Here is a 27,560-nt window from a genome sequence, read left to right as displayed (position 1 = left end):
GACAACTTGACGTACTACTCTTCTACGTCTAGTTGTTGTAAACGACAAAATGGCCAACCGTTCAGCTCTCTTGAGTTGGTGGTCTCGATAAGGCTGACCTGTTTTTGTGCATGCTGGGCTTGCTCCGCGTGTGTGTTGCTCAATGGACATGTGGATCTCACATTCCCTCGCGAGCTGTTGAATCGTAGAATATATGAGTATAGACACAAATAATCATTTGCGTCGTTGTGGAGAAGAAAATCAACGAAAAATCAGACTATATATCTCCTTACTATATCTGACTCCCTCCACCAGATAAAAGTAATTTACGTGGTAAGAGTATCAGTCATACACCCCTCGTGTAGGCAGCGCATGATTTTAGGATCATTGGTTCAACGCAAGCAAAAACTCGGGATCGATTTCGATATGCAGTTACACTTCAGCAGAGCCAGACTCGCATGAATCCAATGCTGGTGAACTGCCCAGATGTCATAAAAAAATGCAACCACATGGGCAAATAATTTTATGAGTGTTTATTTTAAGATTTACGATTGTGCATCACTGCCAACGCAAGATCATCAAATAATTTCCCAGATGTTCCAAAAAGGCAAGGGCCTAGCTCTAAATTAGACATGGGTTTCTAGTCGATGACGAATCAGAATAATCTGAATATTTACAGTATGGGCAGGTCAGAATGTTATAACAACAATCCAAAATACGATATGAGCACAAAGTAAATTATGCACTTAAAATATATACACAAATAAAACGAAGCAATGTTTTATCTTACCATGTAAGGTCCACTGAGCTATAAAACTATTTTGAGAAGCGACCTGGCCACAAATGATAGCTCAACAAAAGTGGCTTATCATGTGCAAATTTATCGCACGAAAATAATCTAAATAATATAGACGGGGAAAAAATCCACGCGACCACGGAGAGAGAGACACCGCAAACTCTACATATAGAGCAGGCGTCAGGGTTGGGATCGAACCCACGACCTCGATTCTTACTCTTCATCAACATCACCACCATCATCATCATCACTAAACAACTAATCGAAACCTGTGCCCTAGGCAACAGCCATCGTAGTGTCAGATGCCTGACGGCTATTACAAACATTCGGCTATTAAACAACGAAAACGAGAGCGAGAAAGATGAGGTTCTGTCCAGTGGCCGCTCGTGACATTTCCACTAGGTGGAGCTGTTGTGAGTGACCTCTGAAAATATGGTGTTCTCATACTGGTAGGAACGAAGTGAACCAGCCTACAATAGATTATATCGTCCGTCCGTCCGATGTCCGATTAGGTGTAGCAACATCGCCCCCTACTGCAAACACTTGGCAGGACCCTACAAAAACCTTTAGACTCAGTGAGGCTTTCCTGGCTAAACAAGTGTAACATTCCCTTATAATTCCCTGAGATAGTTTTTTAATTCCCTGAGATAGTTTTTAATTAAAACATTTAAATTAAAAATTAACTCATTCCCTGAGATAGTTTTTAATTAAAACATTTAAATTAAAAATTAACTCACAGCGGCCTAAAGCCTACAGCTAGGCCTAAAGCCTAGAACTAGGCCTCAAACTCTCCCTTCGTATCGTACCCCCGCGTGTGTGAAAGGGAGTTAATGTTTAACAATGTTACATTCCCTGATGTTTTTAAATAGAAACATTTACATTTAAAGCTTTTACATTAATAATTAAAACATTTAAATTAAAAAATTAACTCACAGCGGCCTAAAGCCTACAGCTAGGCCTAAAGCCTAGAACTAGGCCTCAAACTCTCCCTTCGTATCGTCCGATTAGGTGTAGCAACATCGCTCCCTACTGCAAACACTTGGCAGGACCCTACAAAAACCATTACACTCAGTGAGGCTTTCTTGGCTAAACAAGTGTAATAATACATTATGTTTATATTCTTTGGTTATTCGTTCCTACCAGCCCACCCCGCAGGGACCTGTTTAAAACCTCGTCATGTTATTGGCCTTCCTGTGAAAATAATATAACTATCTCATCTGCCAACGTTAGGCATTTATAAACAATACGAAACGCAACGACAAAGCACTCAAATGCTATCCCCATGATCCTCAAGTCCACACTACACAACCCCTTTGACACTGCCAAAAGCCTAGAGCGTGTAGGCTGTGACCTGCTGTATTTGCACGGTGCCACCCAGCGTTGTGACTTCGTCTCATTACAGTCCCCTGAATGGGCCTCAAACGGCGTGGCTACAATGTTAGAAGTTGCTCATCACAATGATTGAAGGGGGGAATCTCTCACTCGGACGCCTTCACAGCCGCCCCGAGACCTCCCCGAGGCACAAATCAGTCTGCGGTGTTGCAACGGTTTCTAATACGAACAACTTAAAATGTTATCGTCATTGAGAAATTCACGATGAAATAATCATTCTATTAAAAAAAATTAACACGACAAAATTATCCAAAGATAAGTTTCTTTATTTAATATTGATTTGAAGCTTTCGTGACTGCAGGAATCGATACTCTTTGGTTTCATTGGGTAAAGTCACGTGGGTAGAAAATTGATAGATCACGAAGTTTCGATCGCAACACAAGGTGAGAGAGACGTGTTGCCATCGAAACGTCGTGATCTATACATTTTCTATCTACGTGACTTTAGGGGCCGTCCATAAATGATGTCACGCACCTGGGGGGGGGGGGGGGGGTCAGACATTTGTGACGATGTGTGACGAGGGGGGGGGGTTGAGAAATGTGACATCACATCAAAATGCGCAACTTTAAATAAATATAGACAACACGTTCTACTTAATTATATAGACTCTTTAATAAATGTTTTCTCCTACAACATCAGAGTGCAGCGCCACATTAAATACGCACTACAATGACAATAGTTTAAAGCGATTTGAAGCATGTTTTATTTTTTTTGGGGGGGGGGCAGAGCTTTGTCATATTTGAGGGGGGTTCTGACTTTTTGTGACGCCGTGTGACAAAGTGGAGGGGGGGGGTCAAAAATCGTTCACAATCGCGTTACGTCATTTATGGACGGCCCCTTACCTAAATAAAATACTAAAATACTAAAAATAAAACATAATAAAATACAAGAATTGTGAGAATTGTACTTAACGATGTTTTATTTTATTACTTTATTACGTGACTTTACCGAAAGAACCAAGAAGATGAATCCCTGCAGTCACGAAAGCTTTAAATCGAAAATTATAAGAAAAAATATCTTCTTAGGTTTTTTCGGTAAAGTCACGTAGAAAGTAAAATAAAATAAAAACAAAAATCACGACGTTTCGGAGGCAACACAAGTCTCCGTCATCAAGTGGGACCGTCACAGCCAGATTAGCTTTTTTTATTTTATTTTACTTTCTACGTGACTTTACCGAAAAAACCTAAGAAGATGATTCCTTGCAGTCACGAAAGCTTCAAATCTAGAAATTAGAAAAAATACTTTATCAATCTCCAGCCACGCCCACCCAACGACGCCCCCTAGTGGACGAACCGCGCATGCGTGCGGCGTTGTTGACGCTGCGGTTGCTATGGAGATTGTGTCGCCGTCGCATAGCAACGCCGGGGTGGGGGGGGGGACACGTGGAGAAGACGCCGCTTGTGAGACGCGGCCGGTGATGGAGGCCTGCACCTCGGCTCGCTCAGCTCATCCCGAGTGACTCGTTATCAATCATACATACGCGCATTGTGCGAGGCGACCTGAAGACGGCGAAAGGCGACGATGATGTCTCTCGAGAGGACGCGGCGCCGACGGGAGGTGACCGGACCCGGCGTGCACGCGGTCGCCCTGGTGAGTAGCCGCCGCCGCCGTGGTAACGTGTTGGTTGTGTACCGCCTGTCGACCCCTGACCAGTGCCCTTACCTTATCACAGAAGACCAATTGAGACATTGTTGGTCACAACCGTGGCCCTGATACATCTCAAAGTTCGTCCTGCAAAGTCCCATTCGCAAGGGAGAAACACAAACAAATAGACTAAATATATTTTTTCGTCGTACTCAATTCTCCTGTGCCAGAATACGGAGTTAAACCGTGTGGGTTGACAGCTTTGGTAGTGCAGTGCAGCCATCACGGCCACCAACACCAGTGGCCATCATCTGTACCAGTCCTGGGCCTCCCCTAGGTCGACTCAGCCTCGAATTAGTAACTTGTTGCGATGTGTAAACGTCGCCACTCGGGAGACGAAGGCGGCCGGGCGTGGTGCTGGCCACCCCCTCGTGTGCCGTGTCGGCCTTCATAGGTGCTCAATAACAGGACTCACTCCGACAGTCTGTTAAGGCTCTAGGGGAGATCTTTGTCTTCATTATTATCTGTACAGCCCTTTTTGTCAATCCACTGCTGGATGAGCCCCCCCCCCCGACCACTACTGCTACCACGCGCAGATCGTGTGGATTGTTTGAACAGACTTCACCGAGTTGGTGAGGTTATACTGGTAGGAACCCACTGGTTCCACCAGCCCACAGGGGATTATTGTGTCCGTCCGTCCGTCGTGCAGGGAGGGGCTGAGTGGGGAGGGAGGGGCTGGGTGGGGAGGGAGGGGCTGGGTGGGGAGGATGGGGAGGGGCTGGGTGGGGAGGGTGGGTGGGGCTGGGTGGGGGTGGGAGGGGTGGGGCTGGGTGGGGAGGGGCTGGTCACCCCGTGGTGCCCTTATAAAACTCAACGTTTAACCTACTCACGCCGGCTTGTGCCCGCCCTCACAGTCGGACATATTTGCGGAATACACCACGCCGACGTTGACCCTGGCCATTGACCGAGCAACCCAACGTTCCTACCAGCTCCCTCCGCAGGAATGTGTTACAGTATTTTACTGTCCTCTACTGCCCACAATGTAGCCCGGCAGCAGCCTGTAACAGCCTGCGGGGCATGGTTCAGCATTGATGCAAGCAAGCTCGACATTGCTGATGAGATACTGAATGTCGAAACCAGCCCAGAGTTTGCTGGCACTGAATAAATACAACCTTAGCACCGCGCAGTGGTAACAAATACACGACTAACACTGCCTTATAGCTGATCTTGGCTAACATTAGGGCTGTCTTATTTTAAAAAAACTGAAAAAAGGAAGTTTTGTTTTCACAAGAGTTTCAGTGATATTTACTCAATAAATAAATAAATGGATACGTTTCGAGTTTTATTTATTTTTATGTCAAAGTGGTTTCCTGCTCAAACACGTCTCACGTGTGCAGCCGTGACATTTGTGTTCTTTGTTTAGCATAGTCAGGTTTCCCTGGCATAAAAGGGCTTTTGTCTCAATTGTCCATCACCTGTTCCGAAATAAAGTTTATGCATTATGTATGGCAGTGTAGATGTTGTGGTAGGTGGCGACATCATTACGAGGAATCATCTGGGAGAGGGGCTTTGCTCCAGCATTGTGTAACTTCTTAAGGTTAATACAAAAGGCACAATGAGTATTCAACAGGTCATTGGCAAGCACAACGGGATAGTGGGAGTCTGGGTATTCATGGCGTTACCAAAAGAAAATGAGTTTCCAGTTGACCGATGACATCCATCACAAACACCGGGAGAGGAATAGCTTCTGCACTGCTCAATGTTTTATCTGCTATGTCAGCTCATACGTCAACATGATTAACAAGGCCCGCGCAGTCTTCTTGGACCATATGCCGTGGTGGCTGTTAAAAGTGGGTTTGCAGAAGTCTGCAACAGCTGTGTAATCATAGTTGGGTTCACGGTCAGGCAGACAGAGGTGGCTCGAGAAACTTACCAGGGGGGGGGGACTGGAGGGGGGGGGGCGGCGGGGTCACGAAATGTCATTATATAATTTAATAAATTACTTCCCAGAGCTGCTCTAAATTGTGGTCTGCGGTTTGACACATTGCTAGATGATAGGAGTTTGACGAGTGGTCAAGAATAGTGAGTAAATGTCAGCCAAATCAGGGTTCGCACCTGAGAGTACAACCACCACGGAGCTTACGAGGGATGACGATGACGTCGAGAGGCCTTCATCCAGCAGCGGATAAACCACGGTTGATGCCGGTGACTCATTTGCCCTGCTTCACATCGGCACCATCCCTCTACTCACCGCTGTTACTTGTCACTGTGCCTGTGGACCTCGATTGTTTTCAGCGAGAGCGCGGTTCCAGGGTCATGCCCGCGCTCAGCGCACAGGCAAGCGGGTGCTGGCGGCAGCAGGCGCGGGAGGACGCGCTGGCGCTCGTGCAGGCCGACAAGCTCGCGCGCGTCAAGGGCGAGTGGGAGCAGCGGAGCGAGCAGCGGGCCACGCGCTCCGCCGTGGACCGCCACCTCTACACCGCCATGCAGGGCCTCAGTCTGTCTCTGCAGGACCGCCGAGAAAGGTTGGGATTTTAGCGAGCGTGAAATACGTTTCTGTGGGGGAGAAACATTTGGCGCCGTGGTGATGTTCACTCCCTCACATGGTATGCAGGAGGTCGTGGGTTCGATCCCGACCCTAACGCCTTCTGTTTAGTTGGAGTTTGCATGTCTCTCTCCGCTTGGTCGCGTGGATTTTTCTCCGGGTTTGACGGTTTTTCCCTCCACGTTTAGAATCAACGTGCATTTAGAGTATTTGGCTGTGATACATTTCCACGTGATAAGACACTTTGTTGAGCTTTTATTTGTGGCCAGGCCACTTCTGAAAAAGAGCTATACAGCTCAGTGGACATTACTTGGTAAAAAAATGTTTTATAGTTTAGTTTTATTTCCAGAGGGAATAATTGTGCGAGTGGCACATGTAATGTCAAGTGACTGATTAGTCCAGCGGTTTTCAGCCCATGGGAACGTGTCCCCTAAAGAGCCTTTCAGGGGGGCGCAGGCTGCAGCATGGACACAGTGCAGGAACGTTTTTTAATGTGCGTGGGGTACGTCGCCGCCACGTTAGTGACAAAACAAACAAATAGACGACGTTAAACGAATGGATTACGAACACCGTGTTGACTATAGGAGTGGGCATGAGATCTCTCTCTCTCCGTGTTGTGGCCTTAGCAACATTAGTTGGGTTTTTGGGGCTGGGGACGGGGGGCAGTGACCAGTGGTCTTGATTGGGGGGGGCCTGATACTAATAGGGTCAAGAACCACTGGATTAATCAATTGTTTGTTCCTGACTGATTTCATCAACCGTTCTCCATATTCTTAGGGGGGTGGTAGAGAATGTTGCGCATTTAAGTACGAATGTGAGCTATAAAGTAACGATATCTATACATGCATGGGATTTTAGAAACAGTTTAAAGGATATATTGCATGAGCAGGGATATTTTATTTATCAGTTATATAAATCATCCTGTAAGAATTGAGAGGTCATCTTTACTCTAATTAATGTTATCATATAGGTCAGAGTAATGTGTTGTGGCTTGCATACTACGCTGCGAATTCGGTGACCCGAGTTCGATTCCCGCTCATGGCCGTTTATCTGAACTGGTCCTGGACATCTCTGAGGTCGACTCAGCCTCAAACCAGTACCTGGTGTGATGTGTAAACATCGCCACTCGGGAGACAAATGCGGCCGGGCGTGGTGCTGATCACCCACTCCCTCATGCACCGTATCGGCCTTCTTAGATGCACGCTCACAGCACTTGCTCAAAAACGTCCGTTCAGGCTTGCCAGAGAGCAGGGCTTTAGCAAAGAAACTCGAGAATAGGTTTCTGCCTCTTGAGTAGAGATGAGTGGAAACGATGCTCAACATTTCACGGCAGGATTGCGGTAAGTGTGACTTGGGTGTCTTTCAGCCGATCGCACTCCAGCACCTGCCGTGCCGGCTCTGAAACTGAATACCAAAGTGAATTGGCAACAACACCAAACTAAAGAAGTGCTTTACGCGGGTAATTGTGATTTTCTTTGCTCATAAACACACGAGTGTGTGTGTGTGTACAGTAGAACATCTTGCAGCCAGACTAACCAGCGGGGTGGGGTATTTTTGTTGGTGATGGGAAGATCTGGCGTACTGCACACGAATAAATAATTAAACGGTAATTGTTTTTTTTCAAGATGTTTCAATAATCACATTCAAATATCATTGTCTACATTGAAAAATGCCATGTTTTTTTTTCATCTAAAAAGCCAGAACTGTAGTAGTTTCTGATATATTACTCAGACTTAATTACTTTTCATTCATGACATTTCTCAACTTTATAATAATATATTGAGGACTTCTGATAAATGCACACATTAGACATTGGTTTATAGTTATTTAAACTGTTCACTGTCCACTCTCTAAACTGTCCACTCTTTATGAAGAAAGCATCCATAAGCCTATCTCGAATCACTGAAGTATTTTTTTTTTAATGCCATGTAGGAACTGCAATGAACTCAACACCAATGTAATGCCATCAGATCTGGCAAATGTAGTGCCATCAGGTCGGGCAGAATGTACGTGGTTTTCTGGAAGACTAAGGCGTTTTCCACTGTCTACATGCCCAGAGATGCGTGCCACGTGTGTGCTCCACCGCAGGCTGACCAAGCTGCTGGAGGAGGAGGAAAGCGGCTATCTGGAGGAGTTGCAGCGCACGCAGGAGACCACGCTGGAGCGGCAGGCTCGCATGCGCGAGCGTGCCAAGGCCCTGAGGGAGCAGCGCGAGTGTGAGCGGCAGCAGCTGGTCACGCAAAAACTGGATCAGCAGTTTCGGTTGGTGCCGTCTCCCTCGAACATCCGGACGGCTTTGGTAGCGCGCGTATGGCCGGAGAAGGCAGAGGGGGTTTCGATCTTGTCCGGTGTCGGAGGATAGTGCGTGAATTAGAGATGTGTGGAGTGAAGAGATGTGTTGGAGAGAGAGATAGAGAGACCATGCCCATCACTGGATGATTTAGAATTATTTTCTATATAACGTTTGCCTCGTGGTGTCACCACCATACCTGCCAGGGTACACCACCACAATACGACCGATGATTTTGTGGGTCTTACAGGGCCATATCATTCACAGTATTGAATGATAACCACTGTTTTATTCGTTGGTATGACGTATTCCGCAAGTGATTACCCAAAACCTTTTTTTTGTTTAGTTTGTTGTCCTTCTCCCGCACCGATTAGCATGGTTGGCTATGTATGGTACGAAAGAAGTTCAGCATACGTACATACAATAGCTGCCATACATTTACACACATTTTTCCACGATTCGGGCTGCTGTGGCCCAACTCAGACAAAACCATTGGGTAAACGTGGCCACCGCTGTACGTGCGTGCGTGCGCGCTCGCAGAGAGCAGAGCGAGGAGCTTCGCACCGTCCTGTCGCGCTGGCACCAGGACCAGGTGTGCACCGAGCGGCACGTGCAGCTGGCGGAGCGCGACGCCGCGCGGCAGCGGGAGCACCAGGAGGAGAGGCTCTTCGCCGAGCTCTGGGAGCGCGACCGCTTGGCCAAGACGGAGCGGGAGGAGAGGCAGGCGCTGGAGCGCGCCGAGAGCAACCGCGAGAGCTTGCAGGCGCTGCAGCAGCAACGGGCGGCTGCGCAGGAGCAGAGAGAGCAAGCGAAACGACTCAAACAGGAGGAGGCTGAGCTCATGGTGGGCCATGTTAAATAATTATCAACCTGCTAGAGTATAGGCCACTTTCTAAATGTTATACTAATTTAGTGGTAATGATTGGAAGATCTTTTTTAACACCATACATTCATTGATGGGACCATTTTTGCCAGAATCATCTTAACACCTGTATTATTGCCAGAAAGGGTGAAATAATATTTTATCAACATACATTAAATTTAATACACGGATTTCCTGGTGGCATCCGTCCATCGTAAGGGCGTATTCTGAAACCAGCGACTATGACCTTTAGCCTAGGTAAAAAAACTGTGGCCTAGTATATTTACCATACTAATCTTATTGGGTTTCAGAAATGAATACCATTTATTTCAATTCCTCTGGTTTTCAGTTGAGAGTTGGGAATACATTCTTTGCAATTAAGAAAAATCCATGCAACATAATAAACGCCTGAGTGTTATTAAGCACTCTAGCTTAGAACAAATATTGGCCCTGTCCATAGAACAGGCTGGAACTAGCTTGTATCTAACATACTGAATATATAAATAATTACTAACTGACCACTGTGTGGTGTAAATTTGAGTGATGTTTTAGAAGAGCTGTGAAATAAAAATTTGACACACATGCATCTTATATGATCTTGGGCCACTGTCAATTGCAGGGCAAAACTCACTTAATATTATTATTTGTAACCGAAACATGTGAAAATTTGTATCTGGATTTTTTTAAATAATGCTATATAATTTTTTTCTAGTACTAGAAAATAATTTCTATAACTACCTTATTTCCGAAACTTGTTGAAGTGTGCAATGCTGAAGCTTATAGCGCTCACTGGCCACTCCCGCTCGCTTCGGTGAAATAATGTTCTTGCATCGATCGTTGCATGGTCCTAATTTGGGCATTGTTCTGATTTGTATCCCAGCTCTACCCTCATATGCTGTCTTATCTTATCGCATGTCTTGCAAAGATATGTATTTCAGATGGTTCACGCTTGGTTATGAATAAAAGAACCGAGAGAAAGGAAAAAAAGCAACATGATGTAAAAATGGGACATCAGTGCCATGATTAACATTCTTTTCTCCAAATAGCATTGCATGTGATGCCAAATTCGTAACCGTTTGGCATTAATTCTTTGTCAGAGGGAGCAGCGGGAGCTTTGCAAGGTGGAGGAGGAGCGCGCCCAGCAGGACAAGCAACGGCAGCGGCAGCAGACGCGAGCCATGCTGGACTCGTCCGTGCGGTTCAAGTTGCAGCGGCTGGCACGCGAGCGGCAGGAGGAGATGGATTTGGACATGAGGCTCCTAGAGCAGATGGTGCAGACGTCGAGCAACGAGAGCCAGGACCAGCAGCAACGCAAAGTTGGTCCATCCACTCGCCTCCCACATGGGTGACCTTACTGTATAGGGTGCCACAGTGGCGAGATGTTAACTATCTCACCTGGTATGCAGGAGGTCGTGGGTTTAATCCCAACCCTGACGCTTGTATATTTGGAGTTTGTATGATATACCCGTGGTTGCATGGATTTTTCTCCGGGTACTCAGGTTTTTCCCTCCACATTTATAAATATGCGTTTAGAGTATATGGCTGCTATACATTTCCACGTGATAAGCCACTTCGTTGAGCTATCATTTATGGCCAGATCGCTTTTTAAAAAGGGCTATATAGCTCAGTGGGCCTTATCTGGTAAAACTAAAAAAATCTGTTTATTTGACAGGGCCATTTCCAGTGGAGCCAGTTTACACAGTCAACAGTTCAATTCCTGCAGCTGCTAAGTAATTTTTTTTCGTGTGGAAATTGCCAAATTATGCTATCTGCTGTAGACTTTACTCTAATTTATATATTTGTTTTTAATGGTCAATGTGCCCCAGTTGTATGCCGATTGTGTTATCAGCGTCATGTAATCATGTCAAATCTCTCTCAGAGCCGTGCAACTTGGTAGGACTTTCCTGAAAGAGAGTCTTGAGAAGAAGACTCAGTGAGGTTTTTCCTGGATAAGCAAGCGTAATCATAATGACCCCTCATGGGACCTCCCTGGCCAGTATCAAAATATAATAATAGGTTTTACCCTTTCTGGCAATAAAACAGGTGTTAAGATGTTAAAACATCACACTGATGCCTTTTGCAAGGAATCATGTCTGTATTAAGCACATATACTTGTGGTGAACATGCAAACAAAAAAAACATGCTCCGATAGTATATGCATTGCTTTTGAAACTAAATGGTCCACACCAGAGACAGCTTTCTTTAGAGCCTCGTCTCAAACAGTGTTAGACCAGAGGACGCCAAAAGGTGAACAGCACAAAGACCATGCCACTCTCAGGACATTGAGAGCTCGGGCTGAGCAGCTACATCATGGGACCTCCCTGGCCAGTATGGAAATATAAGAATAGGTTTTACAACTTAGGTTTTAACATCTTAACACAACTGTTTTATTGCCAGAAAGGGTAAAACCTATTATTATGAACCCTTCTTGTTAGAGAATGGGCCCTTCATGCTCGAGCTGCCTCCCCCTGAAGTGACCTCTAGTTCACAGACTAGGGGGCGGTCAAACTGATATTTAAATTCTCAGGATTGGAATTTCGAGAAATTATATGCAGATTAGTTTTTTATTTGATGGATTTTGTGCGTAGCCATTGGTAACTGGGTTGAGACCATCAACTCGTTGCGTGGTTTAAATCACAGGCAGCTGCCTGGATTGGAATCCAGGACCTCAACGGTACCAGCTCGGCACTCTGTCACCTAAGCCACCCAGCCACCTTCTTGTACACTTTAATAAGCAATGTAAAGTCCTTCACCAGAGTAGACTGTTGCCTAACATTGTCCGAGCACAATTAGAGTTACAGACTCTCATTAGCCCCTCAGTTAAATAATTCATTATGAATAATGTAATGTTTACGTTTCATGTATGAAGTCATTTTTCTGGGGTGTGAAGCTTTGTTCTTACATAAGCCATTCAATTTATAAACTGCACCCAAGTAACTTCGTATTTCCTTTTGTCAAACGGATCGTTTGTGTAGTCATGATGATACAGTGATATGAAATATCCCCAGTGGTGTCACGTGTTGGCAGGTACCTTGAAGTGTTTCCCATAGCATCTCATTAATTAGGCATTTAACTCTAATAAAGTGCAACTGATTTTCTCCAGTCGGGGTAGCCATACTTTCTGCCCGTGTCAGCAACATACCAAAATATTCATATAGCCGTGAGCCACAGGACATACACACACGGCTTGACACATGCATTCACGTGGCCGGTTTACTCATGCTGTTTGGCTGTGGTATTTTTCATTTAGAAATCTGTGGGAGCACCCATGTCTGGCTCCCGCTTCCCTAACTCACATGCGACTCATGGGCTACTGTTTAGCAACCCCTTATCTGCGGTGATGATATCGAGCAGTTGACGCATGATGAGCCGGCCACATCAGTGAGTGAATTGAGCTGATGTAGAGTGGATATGGAAACAATTAACTTTTTTTTACCCCTATTGTTATTTTACCAAGTAAGGCCGACTGAGCTATATAGCTGTTTTTCAGAAGTGAACTGGCCACAAATGATAGCTCAATAAAGTATCTTATGACGTGAAAGCAGCCAAATAGTCAAAACGCATGTTCTAAATGTGGAGGGGAAAACTGAAGGACCCAGAGAAAAATCCACGTGACCAGAGATAGAGAGACATCCAAACTCCAAATATACAGGCGTCAGGGATAGAATCGAACCCATGCCCTCCTGCATACCAGGCGAGGGAGTTAACATCTCGCCACCGTGGCAGTGAGTGGACAGGATGTGTGCAGCTAAGTGTGTTATGCTTGGCTGCTCGTGATAACAGCGCTGCAATGCAGCCACCGCACAGCCTGCTGATGCCAGGTTTCAATGACCATTTTCGCAGATGGAGCTGCGCAAGGAGCAGCAGCTGTACCGTCAGCACTTGGCCCAGCAGGCGGAGGAGGAGCGGCAGTGCGCACGCGAGATGGAGCGCCTGATGGGGGCCGAGTTGGAACGCATGTGGCGCCGGCGCGAGGAGCAGTGGCGCCTGGAGAAGGAGGCGCGCAACCGCCTCTTCAAGGACGTCATGGACGCACGGAAGCAGCAGATCCAGGAGAAGCGTGCGTGCTGACGTTACAGGCCCAAAGCATGAGTCTACGCAGCCTCGAATAATGACGATCTGATGTGGTGTGTCAATGTAACAGCACGATGGAGACAAAGGCAGTCGATTGCACCTGAATGCTGGCTCAACCATCCCCTCGTGTTCAATACCTGTTAGTAATCTAATTGCACTATCCCTGCCGCTCTGTCATGCTAAATGTGGAATATAATGTTTGTTTGGTGTGTGTGTGGGTGGTGGTGTGTGGATGCATGTGAGGTAAATGGAAGCGGTAGTGTCGCGGTTAGCGAGCTGCGCTACGAACCCGGCGGCCCGCGTTCGATTCCCGCTCACGGCCAACACCAGTGACAATTATCTGAGCCGGTCCTGGGCCTCCCCTAGGTCGACTCAGCCTCAAATTAGCACTTGCCCTGACAGTCTGTTAAGGCTATACGGGTCGATCTTTGTCTTTGTGCATGTGTGTTGGCAGTGGACCGCAATTCGCATAAGCAGCAGGAGCTGACCCAAGATCAAAAGCTGATGGAAGAAGCTGCGAAAGAAAGCAAACGGATTGAGGAAGAGCAGCAAGCCAGGTGGGTAGAGAGCATGACTCCCATTACAGGTGGTGGTTCTGTGAAATAGAGCTGCATTTATCGACTATAATAGGTTAATAGATCATTTATTGCTTTGATTACTGTAATATAATTAGCATACACGTCCGCATTTTATATACAGAAACTTGAGTCATTTCCGCACAAGATGCTCAAAACACTATTGCACATCATTGTAACTATTCTTCAGGGTGAAGAGCGCGAACTGGGAGCATCAGGCTGCACTGCGGTCTCAGATAGAGCACCAGCAGAGAGTGCACGCTGTCGAGCGCCAGGCGGCACAGCAGGAGCACGAGCAGACGTTGCTGGCCCAGGCCGCCTACCAGGAGAAGCTGCACGACATCCTTTCCCGGCCAGAGTCGGGGAGCAAGCTTGTGCACCCTCTGCGCAGGGTGCAGTCACCGTTCACGCCTCACGGAGGAGGCTCGGCATAGAGCCGGAGCGTATATACTTACAGCTTGGTGCCTAACCACGCACATATTCAGTGAGACGTGGCGGGGTGCGCGGGTGGCTCAAGAGGTCAGAGCGCTGAGTTAGCACCATTGACATTCTGGGTTCAAATCTGCGATGAGGCCCGGGTTTGTGATTGTTAGTGATTTGATGGTCTCAGATTATTCAGCAATGACCGCACACAAAAAAGAAACCCATCAGATTACATTTTTGCACTGAGCTTAATTTGGATAAATTCCAGCTCGGAAAATAGCCTTTTTTTGATTGTCATGTGACAAACAATACTCTGTGTGGCAGGGTGGGTGAGAAAGTGCTGCCCCTTAGTCTATGGACCAGGGGTCACTTGAAGGGAGTTTTGAGGTAGGTCTGTGATATCCGCTTCCGTGGGCCATTCACTGCACTGCTCTGAGAGCGATCCGAATGGATGCATGTTGAACTTCTTTCGCACCGTACATAGCCAAACTGTGCTGATCCTCTCATGCCTTGATATCCATAGCACAATTGGGGTAAAATTGGAGGGGTAAATAAAAAAAAATTGTGGGACATCGTGTACCTGGTGAAGAGTCATGGTTCTAGTTTGAGGAGGGAATAGACTGCCTTGGGTTCTTACGGTCTCAAGATCACATTTTTTGCAGGTGGTTTAAGTTAAATAAAATCCGTCAATGTCTTCATCAGATCTTCCTATACCAGAAGGAAATACATTATCACAAATCGACAGTACAGTGTGTAAATTAATTAGGAGCAGCCCATTGCACTCATGAAAAATTTCCAACTTTCGCTCGATGGTTTATGTACTGCTTTGCCAATTTTGAAATAAATACTTCTGGTAGTTTTTCTCACACCCAACTCACAAAGCAATGCCTCTTTTTTCGAAAGGTTTGTTCATGAAGACATGCAGATATATAAACATAGACATAACTTCAACCGAGAAGATGGATACAAATTGAGCAATCATTGGAAGGATGTTATTAACCAGGTAAAACCCTAACTGCTTTGTAGTGGTTGTCGTCTATCGTATCTGCCGGGTACCACTACTACTACTCTATTTTGTTCCGAGTTAACTTCCCCCCAGCATCCCCAGCTCTCTCGGCCTCCCACTCCCAGCCCCCCCCTTGCCTCACGTCCCTCTCCTGGCGTCCACGCAGCGCTCCCTCCCCCTACCCCACACCCCCACCCCTCCCTCTCCCCCCTTGCTCCTCCCCCCTTCCCTGCTTGTATAACCTCTTACCACGGCATCTCTCTCCCACTTCAGCAAAAAAAATCTCTTGCCGTGGTTTTCCCACCTGATGACGATTGCTTGTGTTGCAATCGAAACGTCGTGATTAAATTTATTTTATTTTATACCTACGTGACTTTACCGAAGGAACCAAAGAGTATGGATCTCTACAGTTACGAAAACTTCAAATCTAGATTGAGTTCTGATGGTTAACCACCACCACTGGCAAAAATCTCCAAAATCAGAAAAATGTTGACAGTGAACCTTCCAGAAGGGAAGGGTTAAGTATATATGTGCTCTATTACACTGTAGTAACCAGATAAATAGGGAAATGGAAAGTGACTAGATTCTTTATGTACCGTAATGATATGGACACCATACAAAATACAGATGATTTCTGCTTCTAAAAATAAGAAAAGTTCTAATAAAACGAGAATAACGTCACCTCGGCTAACTGCGAGGAACCCGTGGAACATCTCAACCAAAAGCGCAACTATCATCAGTATAAGTAGCAGTGCCATCAGTCACACGCATGGGGCGAGGTGGGGGGGGCGCTCCATAGGAAACTTAAAACAAACTTTCAATAAATATCAGTGTAACACAATTTTTGTTCCTGGGTAGTAAGTGTTCGCCCGAGAACATTCCACAACGTGGTACTTGAACGAGCATTCCTCTCATTAAGAAAGATGCTCATTAGGGGCCGTCCATAAATGACGTCACGCACCTGGGGGGGGGGTCAGACATTTGTGACGATGGGGGGGGGGGGGTTGAGAAATGTGACGTCACATCAAAATGCGCAACTTTAAATAAATATGGTCAACACGTTCTACTTAATTAAATAGACTTTTCAATAAATGTTTTCTCCTACAACATCATAGTGCAGCGCCACATTAAATACGCACTACAATGACAATAGTTTAAAGCGATTTGAAGCATGTTTTATTTTTTTAGGGGAGGGGGCAGAGCTTTGTGACGTCATACTTGAGGGGGGGTCTGACTTTTTGTGACGCCGCGTGACGAAGGGGGGGGGGTCAAAAAATCGTCCAAAATCGCGTGACGTAATTTATGAACAGCCCCTAATTTATACCAGAACTACAGTCATAGTTTTCTGAAATTACCAAGCCCGAGTATAAAGTAATTTCACGACTAAACTAATGATTGCCCGCGCCTATAAAAAGTTATGAAAATGACGTCCATTTCTGGGAATTGCTGTGCACCACGTGCATTGATCCGCTGAACATTTGACGATGGTTTTAGCTTCACAAACGGAATAACAATCCGCGACTTTGAAAACCCAGCGCTAAGTGCGCGTTCCCAAGAATGGCCAGCAGAGAACGCAATTAACATTGGCAGGAGCGTATCGAACAGAGAGGTGGGGGAGCGGTGGCACAGTGGTTAGCGCACTAAGCTGTGAACCCGATAACATACATATTCTTGGTTCTTTCGGTAAAGTCACGTAGATAGACATTTAAAATAAAATAAAAATAATAAAATAATAAATTGTAAATTATAAAAGCATCTTGACTTAAAGCTTTCGTGACTGCAGGAATTTATATACTTGGGTCTTTCGGTAAAGTCGCGTAGATAGGTTAAAATAATAATTATTATTTGTTATTTTCTTTGAACCTATATACGTGTTTGTGTTTCTCCTTTGTGATGTGACTTTGTAGGATGAACGCTGAGATTTATAAGGGCACGGAGTGACCAATAAGGTCTGAATTGGTCTGTAATAAGGTGGGCACTGATAAGGGGTTGGCAGCTATGCGATAACGTGAGTTCATCGCAACATGTCCCGGCCACGGCAATTGTCCCCGGCTGTCCACAAAGCCAAGTCAGCCTGAATCGAGTGGCACCCAGTGAACGACAGGCTGGTTTGACAGATTCCGGCACACCCTCGGTGGCTTAATTATAGCCGCACCAACCAACTCAGTACCTGACAACATTAAATAACCATTTCCCCTAGTCCCTGGAGCAGACGCTGAACCTGAAAAAACCCCATCGAGACCTCGTCAAGTGTCACGGAGACTTCAATGCCTGCCTCTGGCGCTGCCAGGAGATGGCCTCCGACCTGTGATGGGTACACGTGGTGCGCGGCATCCCACGAACGCCAACTCACAAAGGCTCCACTCAGTTGTGTGCAAGAAACGGTGGCACGTGGCTCCAGTGCCGCGGCATTTCAGAGGCATTCCTGGATTTCAAATGACGGCCACACACAGAATGAAATTGACCGCAAACTTATCAACTCCAGATGGCACGCTCTGCAAACTTGCAAGCGTGTACTGCAGCCTGGGGCCTGACTCAGACCACCGCCCCGTTATCGCAACTATCATCAGTATAAAGATTAAACGAGTGACCATCTCCAATACCCCCCGCTATATCAAACAACTCTCAGACCTATCTTTCAAACAAGAAGTACATACTCTTTGGTTATTTCGGTAAAGTCACTTAGGTATAAAATAAATCACGAAAACTTTCCCACCTGATGACGGACGCTTGTGTTGCGCCCAAAACGTCGTGATTTATTTTATTTTATACCTACGTGACTTTACCGAAAGAACCAAAGAGTATGGATTCCTGCAGTCACGAAAGCTTCAAATCAAGAAAGAAGTACACAGTCAACGGTAACAACCGATGTTCTGCTCCCTCTGAAGAGAAACGGATAGATTGGGACCAGTTTTTAGACTCTGTAAAGAAAGCCGCCAAGACCTTCCTCGGAACCCGTTGCATCGTGAGAATGGAATGGATTAGTGATAAAAACATGGTGCTTAAATTGAGAAAAAAATGCAAAACACGGGTAAAAGGGTCCAACGAAGACTACAAAGGGCAGGAGAAGGCAATGGAAGACCCCAGATGCGGTATGAGCGCCCGAGGCGGGCTGATGAGAAAGCAGCACCAGCGGAGCAAAATGACCTCTCCACGGGCAAAATGCAAGGGTAACCTTCCATCAATTTTAGTCACCTCGGAGGAGCCGACGGCAACGTTTCCTGACCAATTGCAGATGTTAGTCGCCACCTGGTGAGCGACTGGAGGCAGCACCTAGTATGTGGGGGGGAAAAACAACAACTAAGAAGCTTTGGCCCTGGGAATGAACTGGACGAAATCCAAAATACAAGCCACGGAAGAGCAGCCACACGACCTGAACGAAGCGCGCATAGCCGAGCATCGATATTAAAGTGAAGTCATTCGCATGCCTCGACCGCAGCCTACTGGCAACAGCGAGGCAGACATCAAAAGACGAATCTGAATTGCGCGCAAGTTAGTTAACAACGGCAACAAAGATTATTCTGCCTCTGCAACGCCTCCATCCTCCCCGTGCTGCTGCTGCTTGCGTATGGCGGTCAGTCTAACGCGTATGGCTTTTGCGATCAATGTTATTATTCACGATAAAGGTTTGATGGGTTGGGATCGCGTAAATATAAATGTGTCGTTGACCCACCACCACCTGACACATGACCGTGTGTCTGCGACGGATTCTGCGCACCCACGCTGGCGAACGACATCGCCACCCTCGCCCCAGCTCAGTTGTCGTGACAGCATCGTCTCATCTCCTCCTCCATGTCCGGGCGACGACCGAAACGGTGAGGGCCAGGGAGACTTCGCCTCCCACGGGACCCACGTTGCCCCCTCGGCAGATCGCAAAAGAGCCCTGCGCTCCACGATCATCATCATCAACATCGTCTTCACCATCATCGTCATCATCAACATCGTCATCATCATCAGCATCATCATCAACATCGTCATCATCATCAACACCATCATCATCATCAACATCATCATCATCTTCAACATCGTCAACATCATCATCATCGTCATCATCATCATCAACATCGTCATCATCATCAGCATCGTCATCATCATCATCGTCATCATCATCAAAATCATCATCAACATCATCATCATCAACATCGTCATCATCATCTTCAACATCGTCATCATCATCAACATCGTCATCATCATTAACAACCTAAGAATATCGTCATCATCATCAGCATCGTAATCATCATCATCAACATCGTCATCATCATCAACATCATTGTCGTCATCGACGGTGGCGCAACCGCGGCGACTGGAGGCGAACTCGGGTCGGGGTGGACGCGCGGTCCTCTGTTTGAGGGCCGGGGTCAAACGCCGCGGGGTCAACTCTGCGGCGGGGGGTGGGGGGGGCTGCCGCTGTGCTCCTCGTTGCGGCGGAGGTCGCGGGCACCGCGATGTCGCTGCAGCCGGGGTAGCGTTGGGGACTGAGATCAGAAAAAAAACGAACGTAACATCTCGTAGCAGCATTTCAAATGTGGTAGCGCTACGTGAAATCCAGGATTGCGTGGACCAGGCTAAAATAACATCGGGCTGTTGAATGGTATGAATAGAAGTGTATGAACATTAAACAGCTCGATGGTTGGCTACGTACGGTAAGAAAAAAGTTCAACGTTAAACATCATCGAATAAATGTAAATGGAATACTGTGCCCATGCATGAGAATACAGAGTAATACCAGTACGTTTTTTTTTAAATACCAGAGAGGCTCACGTGGTCAACTCTTTAACGATGAGTTCTTAAACAATTTATTGATTTGTATTGTCACAAGGCGTGTATCCAATCGCGCGAGTAACAATTGATAACTTTCGATTTGTGCGACGCAATCCCACGATCTGCGGTCCAGCATCGGTGAGCAAAAATCATTGGTCGTTCCTCGCATAATTTCTGGGATGTTATAGAGCGATCAACATTTCAAGTCACCTCGTGGAATTTCCTAGCGGTTCATGAAATATCAATTCGCTCAGTGCGAAGATCTGCAATTCTCCTCTGTTTCCACCCCGACTTGTCTGGCGCAATCTTCCCTGCGCCAGTCATCTGTGCTGTCGACCCCCCTGCCCTCTGTGTCAAGTTGAGCCTCAAGGCCTTCCAACCAAAGGGAAGAAGGCGTACGCCGCAGACAAGAGGAGGATGTTGATATTCCAAGCCGCATTGCACACGGGGCACGGTGACGATTTGTCCGGGACATTTTGGGAAGGGCCCTCGCCCCCCACAGACCCCCCCCTCATCCTTCACCAGGAATCCCCCCCCCCCACAATCTCCCCCAGGGCCCCACCCCTGGGTGCTGCTCTGCCCCTCCCCCAGGGCGGATCCCCCGCTCCCTCTCGCAGCTTCCTCTTCGAGAACCACCACCACCCTCCTCCTCCCCCCTCTTCACTTGCCCCCACTCGCAGCACTCCCCCGGCCCCTCCTCCCGCTTCTCCCCCCTCCCTCATCTCATTCCCTCCCACGCCTCCCCCACCTCTCATTCCCCCACCCTCCTCCCCTGCTTCTCTTTCTCCCGTTCACCTCCTACTCACTCATTCCTCCCCCCCCTCTTCTCCACCCCCTCCCCCGAACTCATCGCCTCCCCCACCCACCACCTCCCCTCCCCCGCGCCCCTCCCCTCCCCCGCGCACCTCGCCCCCCCCCGCGCACCTCGCCCCACCCCCACCACCTCCGCTCACCCCGCGCCCCCCCACCAGCCGCCCCCACCGCTCACCCGGAGCCCCGCCCTTTCCTCGCCCCGCCCCTCCGCAGCCCCTCCCCCACCCCGCCCCTCCCCCGCCCCGCCCCCTGCCGTCAGTGAGGTGGCGCTGAGCGGCGTCCGCATCGGCAGTAGCAGCGCCCTCGCTGCCTTCATCGTCGTAGTCGTCGTCGTCTTCATCACCACCACCACCACCATCACGGCGTCTGCGGCATTCCAGTGCGTAAGGAATGTTGTTGTTGTGCTGCTGCTGCTGAGTGGTTGTTGTGGACGTGAGCGTGGATATTCAGTAAGAAGTAAAAATAAGCGGCGCTGCTGCTGCTACATTGGGCGGAGACGCGCGGCCTGACAGGCAGGCCGCGCGTGGGGAGACGGGGAGAGGGTGATGGGGAGGTGGTGATGGGGAGGTGGTGATGGGGAGGTGGTGATGGGTAGAGGGGAGATGGTGATGAGGAGATGGTGGTGGGGAGATGGTGAGAGGGTGATGGGGCGATGGGGAGAGTGGGAGATGGTGATGGGGAGAGTGGGGGGTGGTGATGGGGAGGGTGGGAGAGGTGGTGATGGGGAGATGGTGAGAGGGTGATGGGGAGAGTGGGAGATGGTGATGGGGAGATGGTGATGGGGAGAGTGGGGGTGGTGATGGGGACGGTGATGGGGAGATGGTGATTGTGATGGGGTGATGGGGAGGTGGTGATGGGGAGATGGTGATGGGGAGGGTGGGAGGTGGTGATGGAGAGAGGGTGATGGGGAGGGTGGGAGATGATAGGGATAGTGAGAGGTGGTGATAAGAGATGAGGTAATGGTGGTGGGAGATGGTGGTGAGACGTGAGGATGTGAGATCGAGGTGTGAGTGAGGAGGTGACGGGCTAGAGGATGGGGGAAAGCTGTCGGTAGAGAAGGTGGTGTGGGTGATGTCCTTTAAAACGACACCATCGTCGTGCGGGAGAGGAGATACGACGGGAGAGATGAGGTGATGGGGACGTGATGATGGAAGAGAGAGAGGAGAGATGGGGGTGGTTATGATGGGAGAGGGGCAAGCTAATGGAGGAGGGTACCAGAGAGAGAGGAGGTGAGAGACGGCAAGAGGGGAATGGCCAAATGGTAAAGAGGAGTTCGGAGGTGAGAATTGAATGAGGGAGAATAGTGATGAGGGAGAGGGGGGACGAGGAGGGATCGGAGGAGCGAGCGGTGCATTGTTGCAGCATCGAGCTGCTGTCACGGCGACGGTGGTGCTGCTGATGATGGTGATGATGTTATTGTTTATGGTTTCTCTGCACGGTGCATCACGGGAGTGGAGGAGGAGGGCCGCGTTCGTTCCTCGAGCGGCGGTGCAGAGGAGGGGGGGAGGCTCCGTGCGTGCGATGGGGTAGGAAGGGTTTATGAAGCAGCAGCGACAACAGTAGCTGTTGCTGTTGTTGCTGCTCTCTATGGGTTACAGTTCACGAGGGCCCAAACGCCACTTGAGCAAGAGTTGCCACGTTTTAAGGAGGCCGCGGCGCCGTTGTGCCAGGCCAGGTGCACGTTGAGGCGGCCACGTGGACTCGTCGAAGGGCTTCGCTGCTGGCCGGAGGAGGTCTCGGCACGGACCCAGGTGGTGCCGTGGGGGGCGGCCCACTGAGATTACCGAAGGGGGAGATGCACACAAACACACACAGAGAGGGATGTAAGGCGCCAAGAAGTATTGCAGTTGAAATCCAGTGGTGCGCAACGATGTTACTGTGGGATCGCAGCTGCCGTGTTGATGATGATGATGTTGTTGATGTGTGTGTGGCCACCCGGCCTGGCATTGGCAGTGTTTGTGGCATGGGGTTGAAACGGTTGGGCCAAGGATGTTTGGGGTTTGATGAGGCACAGAAACCGTTGGGCCAGGAATATTTGGGGTTTGATGAGGCACAGAAACCGTTGGGCCAGCGATGTTTGGGGTTTGATGAGGCACAGAAACCGTTGGGCCAGGGATGTTTGGGGTTTGATGAGGCACAGAAACCGTTGGGCCAGCGATGTTTGGGGTTTGATGAGGCACAGAAACCGTTGGGCCAGGGATGTTTGGGGTTTGATGAGGCACAGAAACCGTTGGGTCAGTGATGTTTGGGGTTTGATGAGGCATAGAAACCGTTGGGCCAGCGATGTTTGGGGTTTGATGAGGCACAGAAACCGTTGGGCCAGGGATGTTTGGGGTTTGATGAGGCACAGAAACCGTTGGGCCAGCGATGTTTGGGGTTTGATGAGGCACAGAAACCGTTGGGCCAGGGATGTTTGGGGTTTGATGAGGCACAGAAACCGTTGGGCCAGCGATGTTTGGGGTTTGATGAGGCACAGAAACCGTTGGGCCAGGGATGTTTGGGGTTTGATGAGGCACAGAAACCGTTGGGTCAGTGATGTTTGGGGTTTGATGAGGCATAGAAACCGTTGGGCCAGCGATGTTTGGGGTTTGATGAGGCACAGAAACCGTTGGGCCAGGGATGTTTGGGGTTTGATGAGGCGTAGAAACCGTTGGGCCAGCGATGTTTGGGGTTTGATGAGGCGTAGAAACCCTTTGGCCAATGTTGGCCAAAGGGTTCCGTGTCCGTTGGCCGGTTGAATTAATTATCGTCCCTTTCGTTCGCTCTGCTTTACACGGCAAAACCAGGGCGACCCTTTAACTTAAACGAGTTTATGTGACCCCGCAGTTGATGATGGGCTTTCTCGCAAACGAATTTTGTAGTTTTCAGCCCTAAGCCACGGACAGGAGACCGTTCGAGGTTACAGCGAAACTAAAATGTTGACGGCAGTGCGTGCGCGTGGTGTGTGCGCGTGTGTGCGTGGTCACTCGCTGTCCACCGAAAGGATGGGCGACTAACTGTGCATAACAGGTGTTGTAGGCTGTTCCAGTGGGGTGGTTATCTGTCTGCGTGATGGGCAGCAAAGGACATTGCAGCAGCAACAGCATTTGGCTGTCTATGCTCCCACGTGTTGTTCCTTCCCCGCCATCTCCACACCGCACTGCGTCGGGGTAGTGAGATCTCCCTCATCCAGCAGTGGAATCGACGCAAGGGGCTGTTGTACATGTGTGTCACACATGTTTGTACTGTACCGTGTGCATCCATTGACCGCCAGCGTCATGCGTTGCAACTGTTAGCTGGCAACGTGAGTTGGTTGTGGTGTCACAACAAGCACAATATCTAAAAACAAAACTCAACTTTGCGTGCTGTGAAAGAAGGGAAATTGTCTGAAACGTCGCCTATTATGTTTGTTATTCTTCTTCTCCTTCCTCCTCTTCTTCCCTTTGAAGGCCACGCAGTATTATTGACCCCAATGCGTTGAGTGTTTTGACATCCTAGCGAGTGCTGCGAGGGTTTGCAAATATCAATACGGCCCGGCTGGAATAGCTTGCGGGGAGCAGCAGCAGCAACCACCGGGGCCTGCTGGCATTTCAAGGTGCTTGCAGAGTTGTCACTACACACGTGTGTGTGTGTGCAGCAGTGGTTGACGCCGTAAAGGCAACGAGCACACGCGGCACGGTGTGTGTTGTTGTGTATCTTTTGCGTAGTCCACAGTGGCCGCTTGATCTCTCTCCTCTAAGGTGTAGAAAAAAAAGTTAATTAAATGGCGTGTCATTTACAACGTGGCCGACCCACCTCCCCCCCCTTTGTAAGGTCTGGGAACAAAATGCCAGATAGCTCATTAACGTTGTGGACGATGTACATTGTGTTTCGTGCGAGTAGTGTGCGTGTGTTTTGTTGGAGTGCAGGTGTAACGTACAAAACATTTAATTATCAACCGAATGTTGGACAGTACTGCCTGTGACTAAATGTCCAGATCACCCAGAGTATATATGTCAGGGCTTGAAGCGTTGGTTGAAGCTGGCTATTGCTTGGATGTGTAGAAAATAGGCGTTATAGGCTGCTGCGGGGCTTCGTGGTGGGTGGCAGAGGGCAAGGCAAAGAAAATATTTGGTTGTACTGTGCTTCCATGCTCCCGCATCTATCTTCACCGCTTTCACCATCCTTCGCTTTCCAGCATGGTGAAGTATGGTCAAACTACTCCCATGATCTGTAACTGCCTTGATCCAGCTGTGGCTTTGACAAGGGGCTGTAAATTAATTTTGTTGAAATTAACAAAAATTAACAAAAGTTATTTACTCTCTTTGAATTTATTAAATCGGCCAGAATTCATGGCAGCATGTCGTAGCATTGATATGTTCACAGTTGGCTGCTGTGCTGTGTACATACCCCTACATATATACCTGTTTGTGCAGAATATATATGTATTATGCATCACATGATGCACATACAGGCCTTTTGTCAATCTACTGCTGGATGAGATCCTCCCCATGGGTCATGGAGGGGCATTTGACTACACTCTCAGCCTCGCAGAACACTGCGGGTTGGTGAAGGCGGGGAGCATAGATGTCCCAGCATAGTATGGTCCAACAATGAAATCTGCATTGTGGTCTGCTGACAAATGCAGCCCCCGTAAGGCATGGGCACTGTAGTATGATTGTGAGAGGTGATTGTAATTACTGATAATTATCAGTGTTTTGTGGAACCGAGGGAATTGCAGTCAGGTCCTCCCCAGGTAATTCGATGTTGGGTCTGTTGGGTCTCATGGGCCTAGATTTGCCAGGGCAGCAATTTAGTCTTGGTTAATTTAATGGTGGCAGTGTACTGTATTACACACTCCCTGTGTGTACAGTATGTGCAGGGTATGCATGTGTTGTGTACTGTGTAGTGCGGATACTACTCGATGGACCTGTACATCCCTTTTGTCAATCCACTGCTGCATGAGGGCCTCGCTATGCCCCACTGGTATTTGGTCATTCTCCACCGAGCCGGTCATGGAAAGTGGGTGAAGGCGGGGAGAATAGAAGTACGGTACAACAATTGAGTATTTGGCTGTTATAAATGTCCAAGTGAATAAGCCACTTCGTTGAGCTATCATTTGTGATAGCCAGGTCGCGTCTGAAAAAGAGCCACATCTCAGTGGGCCTTATCTGGTAACATCAAAATAGTTTCGTTTATTTTTAAGTTGAGTTAATTTTTCTGCACTTTCCGCAATGTCTAGAAAACACGATATTAAGTTCGGTATCGTCCATGTGTATCCTGTACGTGTAACAACATGGACGTGATCTAGTATGGTTAGGGAGAGAGTTTTGTATTGAGGGCAGAGTTCGGGGGAAAAATGTATAATCAAAAGGTCTAAGGTCACCCCGCTACGGGTATGCAAGGTCACCAATGTGAAGAGTTTTGCATGAATAAACTGTACTGTATTTATATTATACCGTACAATGTTTGTATTATTGAGGTGAACCGTTAAAGATGCCCCACTGATTTCTAATGATCCATTGTGCCATCTTAACAGGTGATTTAATATTGTGAAAGCGATGGCTCCATATCCTACAGGGATTTTATAATTTTAACTTTTAATACGGTTGGTAAGAGATATGTAGAGGCTTTGAAATAAAGTATATTGTTTTCTCTCAATTCTCCCTATATTCAAGTATTTTAGGGGGGTATCTATCAACGGATCACCCTCTATATATTTTAAAGAGTACCATAAATAAATGTCCCCCTCTGCTGTGTGGGAGTGTATAAAATTTGAGTTTGCAAAAATGAGACCTCCGATACCAATACATTTGAGATGTTTATGCATTTGTGCAATTGATATAAAATACACATAACAGACGACAGTACACATGCACTGTAGCCCACCCTCTACATTGCAGTATGTCGGACAATATAATATTGTACTTGTGCACATTTCAGTTCGACTATATTGTATCTGTCATCTGAGTCTGAGTCCCGGCCACAGCTGACGTGAGCGGCGCACGATATCTGGACCAGTCCTAAGCACCCCCCTCCCCCAAGCTTCACTGTCTGTCGTGGTGAAGTATGGTCAGACATCCTCCATGCCCGACACGGAATGACGAGGTCTTCGTCTAACAGTGGATTGACAAAGGTCTTTAAATGAAACGACAACATAAATAAGTTTTGATTTGAAGCTTTCGTGACTGCAGGAATCCATACTCTTTGGCTCTTTCGGTAAAGTCACGTAAGTGTACATATATATACACCGTGCAAAGAATGTTTAATGTAGAGCGGTACAAGTGTGTACGCCGCCGTTCCTCCTTGCTGTTTGTGTGCGAGCGAGTGCAAGTGTTTGTCTAATCAATATGTTCTGCACTGCGAGAATAAGGTGGGCGGTGGGCGGCCCGGGTGTAAGTGGGTACAAAGATGATGAAATACATCTGTGTAGCCCAGCTGTGTCAACCTTATGGACCGCTTTGGCAAACACTGGCCACCTTCATGTTGGGCAGCAAGCAGC

General features: G+C 47.9%; 2 protein-coding genes across 3 annotated transcripts in view; both read left to right on the top strand.

Annotated features, from left to right (window-relative positions):
• The first annotated feature begins 3,528 nt into the window (after positions 1–3,528).
• Positions 3,529–15,377, top strand: LOC144935556 (cilia- and flagella-associated protein 53-like). Its single transcript, XM_078862327.1, has 8 exons — positions 3,529–3,757; positions 6,047–6,276; positions 8,385–8,558; positions 9,127–9,430; positions 10,546–10,764; positions 13,292–13,508; positions 13,977–14,079; positions 14,288–15,377. Exons 1-8 carry the CDS (start codon positions 3,689–3,691, stop codon positions 14,529–14,531), a joined length of 1,560 nt encoding a protein of 519 aa, XP_078718453.1. The 5' UTR covers positions 3,529–3,688; the 3' UTR covers positions 14,532–15,377.
• A 5,987-nt stretch (positions 15,378–21,364) lies between these two features.
• LOC144935561 (phospholipid-transporting ATPase ID-like) overlaps positions 21,365–27,560 on the top strand; it is a 102,292-nt gene continuing 96,096 nt past the window's right edge. Inside the window, exon 1 of one of the 2 annotated variants that reach the window (XM_078862336.1) lies at positions 21,365–21,479. The gene's annotated coding sequence lies outside the window, so the exon portion shown is untranslated. Of the gene's footprint in view, positions 21,484–27,560 lie in introns of both variants that reach the window. The other variant, XM_078862338.1, reaches the window with a different exon arrangement.

Source organism: Lampetra fluviatilis, chromosome 13 (genome assembly GCF_964198595.1).
Source record: "Lampetra fluviatilis chromosome 13, kcLamFluv1.1, whole genome shotgun sequence".
Taxonomy (NCBI): Eukaryota; Metazoa; Chordata; class Hyperoartia; order Petromyzontiformes; family Petromyzontidae; genus Lampetra; species Lampetra fluviatilis.
Note: the sequence above shows the minus strand (reverse complement) of the source record. Positions and strands in the feature narration are given on the sequence as shown.

Coding starts and splice junctions, on each gene's coding strand:
- LOC144935556 (XM_078862327.1), top strand. CDS start 3,689: ATGATGTCTCTCGAGAGGACGCGGCGCCGACGGGAGGTGACCGGACCC. Junction 3,758..6,046: donor GCGTGCACGCGGTCGCCCTG/GTGAGTAGCCGC, acceptor GATTGTTTTCAG/CGAGAGCGCGGTTCCAGGGT. Junction 8,559..9,126: donor AAACTGGATCAGCAGTTTCG/GTTGGTGCCGTC, acceptor GCGCGCTCGCAG/AGAGCAGAGCGAGGAGCTTC.